The 9515-nt window shown below is 28.2% G+C and overlaps 1 protein-coding gene and 1 non-coding gene across 3 annotated transcripts; one reads left to right on the top strand and one right to left on the bottom strand.

The window, feature by feature from the left end:
• Positions 1-5572: 5572 nt before the first annotated feature.
• TRNAR-UCU (transfer RNA arginine (anticodon UCU)) lies at positions 5573-5645 on the top strand. The gene has a single exon. It is a non-coding gene; the product is annotated as a tRNA-Arg (tRNA).
• Positions 5646-7005: 1360 nt separating this feature from the next.
• LOC108466487 (uncharacterized) lies at positions 7006-8830 on the bottom strand. 2 transcript variants are annotated; one of them, XM_017766851.2, is made up of 2 exons: positions 8676-8830; positions 7006-8471 (listed from the first exon to the last, which is right to left on the bottom strand). In XM_017766851.2, the coding sequence occupies exon 2, from the start codon at positions 8455-8457 to the stop codon at positions 7144-7146; it is 1314 nt and encodes a 437-aa protein (XP_017622340.1). In that variant the 5' UTR covers positions 8458-8471; positions 8676-8830; the 3' UTR covers positions 7006-7143. The 2 variants fall into 2 exon arrangements, with proteins under 2 accessions (XP_017622340.1, XP_017622339.1); XM_017766850.2 differs by lacking the exon at positions 8676-8830 and having other exon boundaries at positions 7006-8643.
• Positions 8831-9515: the final 685 nt, after the last annotated feature.

Genomic DNA, 9515 nt, shown 5'->3' with positions numbered 1-9515 from the left:
ATGCACAGGTCCAACCAATCACACCAGTTTGGCACCTAGTGCCTCGTCGGACAATGTCGAAGTAAATAGTTTGCTCCCAGCGCTCATCAATGTGTTTGGCACCCAATGCCTCATCAGTATAATCGAAGTAATTTGGTACTCAGTGCTTCATCGACACATAATCGAGGTAATCCTAAACTCTTCCTATCCTATGGCATGTCAACTATATTCGACTTTGCCCAAACAGATAATAAGGTAACAATTTACTCAATTTCATTTATAAGCTAATTTCTCAATTTAATGTTTTCATTTCAATAACCAATTATCAATTTGTATGCATAACATTATAATTCATCTTAACATAAAGTCAATTTTGCAATTACAACAATATATAATATTTCTAAATCTATTCAATTTAGTTTTCTATCTTGAAGATTAAACATAACCATATCAATTTGATTCAATTCAACTACTCAACCTCATATTGCAATTCATTATATTCAATTTATCAGTCAATTTGTCATTTCTTTATGATCTAGTCCATATCTCACATTTTTGTACCAAATTGTAAACAATCCAAATTCAAATAAACATATTTACAATTATAATTTTAAATATATAAAAATTTAACACAAACATACCATATGAACTTCTTTGGTCAAAACAACAACAAAAAACTCTCTAAGGACTAATCAAGAAATTTTTGTCATTTCCTTGATTATCTTCGATTTGGTCCAATTTTTGATCTATTCAATACTTCAATTCAATTTATCAATTTCAACCCTCTTATTTCATCCAATTATAAGAATTTATCAGCTCAATTTCATTATTCAAATGCCCCTAAAGTTTTTCATTTTATTTAATTTAGTCCCCAAAGCCAAAATTGTAATATCTTTCAAATTTGAGCTTCAGTTTCGAAACCAATCTCAATTTCATCCTTCTATAGCCCATTAATTACTATTCGAAACCAATCTCAATTTCATCCTTCTATAGCCCATTAATTACTATCTATAATTACAGAATATTTTCATACTAATTTCAAAATATTTACACTTTAGTTTCTATATCCAAAATTAACACTTTTCACTTTACAAATTAATCTTTTTCCATATCTAAACTTAGAATCTAACCAAATAGCACCAAAAGCTTCAAGATTCAACAATGGAAATATTTATAAACTTTAACAGTTTCAAAATTAATATACGAGTTAGTTAAATCAAGTTCCCGAATTCTGAAAACCATAAAAATTACGAGAAAATGACTCAAAGTTATCTATTAATTAAACGGCCGAAAGTGGAGAAGCGTGGAAGCCTTTTCTATTTTTAGGTTTCGGTTGGAGAAGAAGATGGTAAGAATGTTTTATTTTTACTCAATGTTAACTTATATAGTTTGTTTAATAATTACTAATCTTAATTAATTAACTAAATTTTTATTTAGTATTAACCTTATTTAACATACTAAATGGATGACAACTCAATCCCACAACCGTTTGATGACTTTTAAAAGGTCCAATCACTCAATTGGTCTTTCAAATAATTAAAAATCCGCTGCGTTTAATTTTTTCACTTTTACAATTTAGTTATTATACATTAATTAATCACCATTTCAATAAAATTACATATCCAAAATTCAATTTACCTATACAATAACTCCATAAATATTTAATAAAAATATTTACAAGCTTAATTTACGAAAATGAGGTTTCAGTATATTTTTTCCAATACCTCTGACTTTAGGGTCAATAAACTTATACATTAACTATCCAATTAATAAATTTACCAGACCAAATTTCAATATACTATTATAATTGACTCGTAAATATTAATTAATATTTACGAACTCAATCATCGAAAAACAAAATTTTAAAACTATTGTTTCCAACATCACTAACATTCGGGTTGTTACAACTCGAACCCAATTATATTACTCAACGAAAGCCTCACCTTTTCCTTTGTATTGGGTTTAAAGTAAAGCACGAATTTCTCCAAGCTATTGCCCCGAACCATTCTAGCTCACCCTAAAGCCTTTTACCGTCTCTCTTCTTGTGCCTTAACCAATAGTGCTGAGAGTCCCTACATGCAAATAAGAAACAAATAAGGTGACAGAGATTTCTCCTGTCTCAATCGTCTCAAGATAAGCTTTTCAACAAGCAAAAATTGGGAAGCCATGTTTAGAATGTGGATAATTTCTCTTATAAAAGTATATCACATGATTATATTAATCTTCTACATACGACTATTTGATTTATAAGATAACATTGGTTAATTTGTTTTATAATTTTTTTTCTCTCACAATGTTACATTCATTATTTCAATTTTTTTGTCAAATAAACTTGATTTTAACGAAAGATATGATGCGGTTATTTATCAACTAATGAACAATTAAAATATTAATTTAATTTAATATAATTAGTATCAATATATATAGAGATACATGTCTTTTAATTAGTTTTTGTTTATTTAAATATAACATAAGGACACGGTGGAATTAAATTTAAATTGTCTGGAGGAATGGACATCAGAGAATCATTCTGGAATAGATAATATGGAAGTTGCAAGTACATGAATAAGGAATGGGAGATGAATATTCAACATACATATAGAGAAGGTAATAAGCTCACTGATGGCCTAACTTCCATGGCTTGAGATCAACCGTTACAATGTTTTATCTTTTACTCCCCGTCGGATGCGATTCATAACTTGTTGAATGCATATGCAAATGGAGTTATGACATCAAGATTGGTTATTGTTTTATGTTTTCCTTCTTAATAAAAATTATACATAACATAAGGATAAATATAGAATTATTAACTAAATTTATGCAGTTAAAAACTCTACTAATAATATTAATCTTAAGTCGAATCAACCTTAACTTAATTGATATTATTACTATTACAATAATTAAAATAACATAATTCAAACACATTTAAACGCATTTTTCGCCTAAGTTAAAATTACGGATGATGAGAAAAAAGCCAAATGTTAGTAGGTATGTAATATTTACAAACAATATATACTTCCTTGTTTTAGGTGACAAATGACTCATCATATTCATTAAGAACAGTGTAAAACACCCAAGAAAATTAGTTTTGACAGAGTTAAAAGGACGTGTAGATTTGTGCTTTAAAGTCTTATGTTCAGTCCTTTTTGCCTGATTAAGTAGCGACAGACTTTTGGATTTTCCATAAAGCAAAGCTCTAAGAAGCCTCCACTGTGTTCTACATAATAAGTTTTTCTATAAAAAGAATATTAAAATTTTAATTAATTATAAAATTGGGATTAAGAAAAAAATACAAAAATAGATTATTTGTTATAATGCTTATTGATGTGGCCTAATACACCGGCAGTATTACCTTTCTTTTTGGCCAATCATGTAGGAACCATCATTTTAAAAAAAAATGATTTTTTTTATTGATTTCGTCATTTTGTCAAGCGGCACTGGTATATATTTACAAAAATACCTATAAAAATATGAGTATAAATGGTGGAAAAAATGAAAAAATAATTTTTTAATGGTACCGTCAGTGTGTCAGGTGGCATCACTTGATTTTTTTTTTAAAACAAAAAGACATGTTAAGAAAAAAAAAATAGAACCAAAATAATATTTGTATATTGATGTTGCCGATCTATCAGACGGCACTGCTTGATTTTTTTTTAAATCTATTGGAAAAAAAAGCAACCGAATTGTAAAAGAATTGTTGATGTCAAATTATGTTGCTGACGTGTTAGGCGACACCAATTTCAAAATCTAGGTCTCGCGACACTGTCAGGCGGCACCACTTCCCCTATTTAAACCCCCTTCCTCCAACGAAAATATTGTTTCTACGTGTTTAAGAGAAAAAAAAATTGTGATTAGCAAAAAGGGAGATAGAGAGAGAAATTGTTTAGTAATTCAGGAGAAAGAAAAAAAAGAGCTCTTAGAAATTAAATTTTATTATCAACATATTTACTTTTCATTTTAGACTTTAAAAATCAAGTTCAAGTGAGGTGGTGTCGCCGATATATCAGGCGGCAATGACGAATACTATAACAAACAACCTATTTCCATAAAAAGAAATTCTCTTATCTTATTTTTGTAATTAATTAATTTTTAATATTATTTTTATAAAAAGCCCCACTTTTAATATTATGTTGAGGTTAAAAAGAGAAAATATTTAATAAACTGTTAGTAGAATTAAAATTTTCACAATCCAATTTAGATACATAACAAATGTATATAGATTACAATAAAAAATAAAGAAGAAATTAAGCATATGACAAATTTATAACTCGAAGTTAAAAAATACACATATCATAATATTAAATATCCACTCGTTTAAAAATAATAAAGAAAGTAAAACAGTGGAAAGCTAAAATATTTTGTTTGAATAATTAAATTTAGTAAAAGAAAAGAAAGTGAATTAATTTTATCCATTTTATTTGGCTAAACAGTGGAATAAAATGATTATTATTTCCTAAAACTATGGTTATCGATTTAATAAAATCAAATTTATTTGAAAAAATCAATTAAAGTTTTAAATTTTAAGATAAAAATTTTAATTATTCGAGTTATTATAAATATGATATCGAATCGAATACAAATTTTGAATTAAATAATTTAGTTTAAATTTTAAATACAAAAATTTAACATATTCAAATAATTTGAACAATTTAATTCAAATAATTAATTATAATCCAATTTTTCCAACTCTAAATATTGCAATGGTTTTTTTTTTCTTGTTAATGCTGGATTCAGACTGATTTTCTGGAGTTGTTTGACAATGAGACGAGGAAAGCTTTTGAAGCAGTAAAAAAGAAATGGAAGCAAGAGTAGGTACGGAACCTATTATTTTGCCGTTTACCTATTAGTTTCCTGACATTTATCTCTCTTGTTTTGTTGAGGTAAAATCGACTTAATTTTGAGGTTAAAAGGTGAACTTTCAAACATATATATTTGTGTTAAATTATTATTTGAAGTTTGAATTTGATAATTTTTTTATACCGGGGTTTGAACTTTTTTTGGTCTAAGTAAAATTTTGAACTTGACAATTGTTCCCATGTTTAGACTTGGACTTGACAACCGTTCCTATATTGGGGCTTGCATTTCGTTTTGTCCAAGTTACTATCTAAACTTAATAATTGTTCACACATTAACGCATGAACTTTAGGCTTTTGAAAGACTAGCTTGGCAAAAAAAAAATGTTCAAGCATTGATGTGGTAACAATTGTTAAGTTCAAAGCTTAATTTGGACCCAAAAAAAGTTTAAGCCCTAGTATGAAAAATGTAGTTGAGTTCAAGCCCCTAAATGTGATTTAACTTATATGTTTCATCAAATAATTTCACAAAAATAGCAAGTTTAATTCTAAATAAGCCTTTAAAACTTAAAACACGTAACTCAATTCTTAAATTTTAAGCCGAACTTCAAACTTAAATAGATAAACCACTTCACACTGATTATTAGTTATTACTAATGCAAAGATTTTTCAATAGGCTTAGTAAACATACAACTCTCCATCTATTCATTGCAAATTTAGTTTGATTTGATTTGTAAAAAATAACACACATTTTTTAAAAAATAGTGATATTGTAAAATCTTAAAACTTAAGATTCAAAAGCGCTTGTGGCCTAACGGATAAGGTGTCTGACTTCTAATCAGACGATTGTGGGTTCGAGTCCCACCAGGCGTGCTTATTTTCACATTGAAACTTTTTGGTCAAACATCAGAAATAGTCCCTACAGTTTAGGGAAACTTACAGAATTACTCATTGATTTTCTAGTCCATTTCCAGAATCAGTCCCTAAATTTTAATGAAACTGTCAGAATTAGCCTTAATGATTTTTAGTAAATTAAATCAAACAAATTCAAATTATTTCTGGGAAAAAGGGTGGAAACTCCTTTTTGGCCCCTAAAATTATAGAAATATTTAATATAAATTCAAATTTTAAAAGTTTTAATATAAGTTTACATATTTTAGTGTACCGCTTTTGGATTTATCTATATTTTTAAAAAATTACATATACATTTATAGTCTAATTTTAAATTATATATTCTTTTGGTAACAAAAACTAAATTATATATTATATACCTAACAAATATATGTCAATTACATCTATATAAATATATTTATACGTAAATATAAGTTTTAATATTATTAATTAGGTTAAATAATTCAGTTTAATAATTACTAATTTTAAATGTAATTATAGAAAATTAAAATGGCTAATATAAACAAATTTAAAAGTTGATTTAAAACATCAAAATTTCTACCAATCAATATAGATTGGTACAAGTCGAATTGACCGAGACAAGTCAAAACACGAGAAAATTTTAACTGGAATAGAACATAAACTACTTGATACTAGTTTAAGACCAAAATAATACGTCCGATACTAAATACCATGATTGTCACCCAAAAAAATTAAATCATATTGACTAAATATAGAATTTGACCCATTTTTCTTTATTGTGGCCTTTCTATATTCTTTCTCTTCATTGATTTTCCAACCCTAATTTGAGACGTTCCAATTATAGTTTTCAGTTTTCCAGATACTTTGACACCAACTATTTCTTTTTCATCTTGAATAGCACTAATTTTCATTTGAAAACTCAAAATCAATAAAAAAATTTTTGGATAAATTACACCTAAGGTCATTAAATTATTAGTAAGTTTATATTTTGGATACTCAACTTCAAAAATTATAAATTAATCATTGAACTATTAAATTTCTTTTTTTTATAGTAAAGCTAGTAAGCTTCAAGTGACGATTCATCGATTAAAAAAGAAAACTATTTGAATTTTGGTTTGTAGATTTATTATATTCTTAATTGTTTTATGAAAAAATTAAATAATAGAAAAAATTAATAAGAAATTTCGATTAGTGCAATGACGCGAACAATAACAATTTTTAAAAATATAATTATTTAAATAAAATTTTAAATAGTTCAATAATGACGTAAGTAACATACAAACTCATCATCATCATCTACTTATGGCAATTACATCATCATCATCTACTTATGGCAATTATTTCATTATATCACTAATAGTTACAGAAAGAGTGAAAACCCAAATTTCATAAACAAAAGTTAATGAAGAAAAGCAAGAACAACTATTTTTTTTTCATATAAAAGTATCTAATTGATGATCTAAAGACCTCTTTACCAGACATTACATTTTTCGAGCTTTTAACTAGTGAAGCTTGATAGGTCTCCCCTTTTATTAGAAGAATGTTGTTGAACATCACTCATGTCCACCAATTCAAGCTCTTGTTGCCTTACAATCAACACCATTCGTTCATTCTCAAGCCATTTTCGTTCATTTTCAAGCTTTGATTTCTCCATTTCCCTTTCTTTTTTCCCACTAAATTTCACCCATTTAAGCCTTTGTTTCTCCAACTCAAATGCTTCACATTGATAACTCACTTGTTGTTCTTCTAATTGAATTAACTTCATCTTCATCCAATGCTTCTTCTCCCAACTATTCTTTGATCCATCTTGTATCACTTTCGTTATTTCATTGCTCAATTGTTGCATCAATGGTGACACACCTCCCTTTCTAGGCCTTTTACGTGAAGAGTTCTCAACATTTTGATCTTCATCATGTCCATCCATTGTTTCATCATCATCATCATCATCATCATCATCATCAGACTCATCATCATCTTCATCATCTTCATCATCAGACTCTTCTAACTTCAATGTCTTGGTCGAACCACCGACTCGATTGCCGCCGATTTGAGCATTATCCGATGAATGGAGACACCTTTGTTGCATTTGAGGTGGTGTCTCATTAGCCACCTCTTGTGTTACGTGACCACAACTATTATGGTAAGCACACATTTCTCTAAAAAACAAGTGCTTAGAATTCAACAATTTCTTAACTTCATCCTTCATTTTAGGTGATAAATCCATTGATTCAAGCAACCTTTGATTCTCAACTACTTCACAAGCAGTCCCTTTACCAAGTATATCATTAACCCTTTTATACCTTTTATTCAAATCATTGAACTTATCTTCACATTGTTGTGGTGATACATAAAACCCTTTCTCCATCATTGCCCTTGACACTGATTTCCATTTCCCTTTCTTTTGTAGTAACCCACCACTACCACCAACACCTTTTTTCTTACCACTAGGATCATTATTATTACCACCTTCTGAACTAGCTTGATCATCACCAATGTAATAAACAGCCATTATCAATAACCTGACCATGTTATCAGTCCATTTCATTCTTTGCCATGGTGAAGCTTTTCTCTTACTACTACCGTCATCAAGAGTGAAACCAGGCTCATCTTCATCACTAATAGTGGATATTTGTTTGGGTTTAGAACCAAAAGGGTGGTAACCTTGTTTAACATGTTGTGTTTCATGGTGAGCATAAGCAACCACTTGTGGGTGCTGTTGTTGATGATGTAAACTATGTGGGTTTTGAACACTTTGGGGATTTTGAGGTTGTTGCTGGGGTTGAGGGTGTAATGGCATTTCAAGGCCTAACATTCCTGAACCAATCCCTAGAAACATCCCACCAGACAAACCATTATTAGTTTCCATTTCAAATAATACAACAAGACATAAAAAGAAACAATACCTTCTTCATTAGCCCTACAACCTTAAAAGCATGAATTCCCAACAATCAAAACACACGCCAAAAAAAAAGGAAAAAGAAAACCCATTAAAGAACTGACTGCCATTGAAGTGTAACAATCATCAGTCACCTGCAAAAACCTCCCTTTCTTCTTCTTCGAAGCGACCAGTTAGAGTTGTAGTTTGAGAATTTTAATGATGTAGTAAGAAATGTGAAGAGAGAGTTAATTGAGATATAGAAGACATCACAAAGGGGGGCTCATACAAATATACAGAGAGCTGAGCAGCTGGTTTTAGTTAGGATATATGTATATATATGTATTACATATTTTTTTCTTTGTGCTGAAGCTGATTGAAAATTTGGCCCATGGTTTTGGTTTTTGCCATATGAACCCATCTTTGAGATATTTATATAAAATAATAGATTATAAACCCACAGGATTTCGTAAAACTAGGGGGAAAAGGACTTTAATATGCTCCACGTTCCTCATTATACAAATATAATTTTATTTTTTTAAATTATTTATAATAACAAGACAAAACCTGAACAACCAATATGATTAGCATAACTCAAACCCAAATGATCATATCTAAAACAATAAATACTCTTGACCATCAAACCATCACATGGAATTCTATAAATATAATTCTATTCAATTCTTCTTTAATTTTATAATAATACAAATTTTATTTTGTATATATAATTATACATGTTCTTATTATTTATTCATCTAGATTTATTTTAATTTTAATTTCTTTAAATATATATTTATAATCCTTTAAGGATTTTCATTAATTTATAAATTTATTTGAAGTTATATTATAAGGAAATCAAACTTAATTAAAAAATTGAATAAAAATATGATTCAATTCAAATAATTGTCATTTTCAATTTATAAATAATATTTTAATAATTAGATCGATGGTCAAATAGGCTAGACCATCAATTTTTATTCATCAATTGTCGGTTC

This window comes from Gossypium arboreum, chromosome 2 (genome assembly GCF_025698485.1).
Source record: "Gossypium arboreum isolate Shixiya-1 chromosome 2, ASM2569848v2, whole genome shotgun sequence".
NCBI lineage: Eukaryota > Viridiplantae > Streptophyta > Magnoliopsida > Malvales > Malvaceae > Gossypium > Gossypium arboreum.
The sequence above is the reverse complement of the archived record's forward strand: the minus strand, read 5'-3'. Positions and strand labels throughout refer to the sequence as shown.

What these genes read in the sequence shown, in the direction of transcription:
- LOC108466487 (XM_017766850.2), bottom strand. Translation starts at nt 8,511, where the DNA reads ATGGAAACTAATAATGGTTTGTCTGGTGGGATGTTTCTAGGGATTGGT.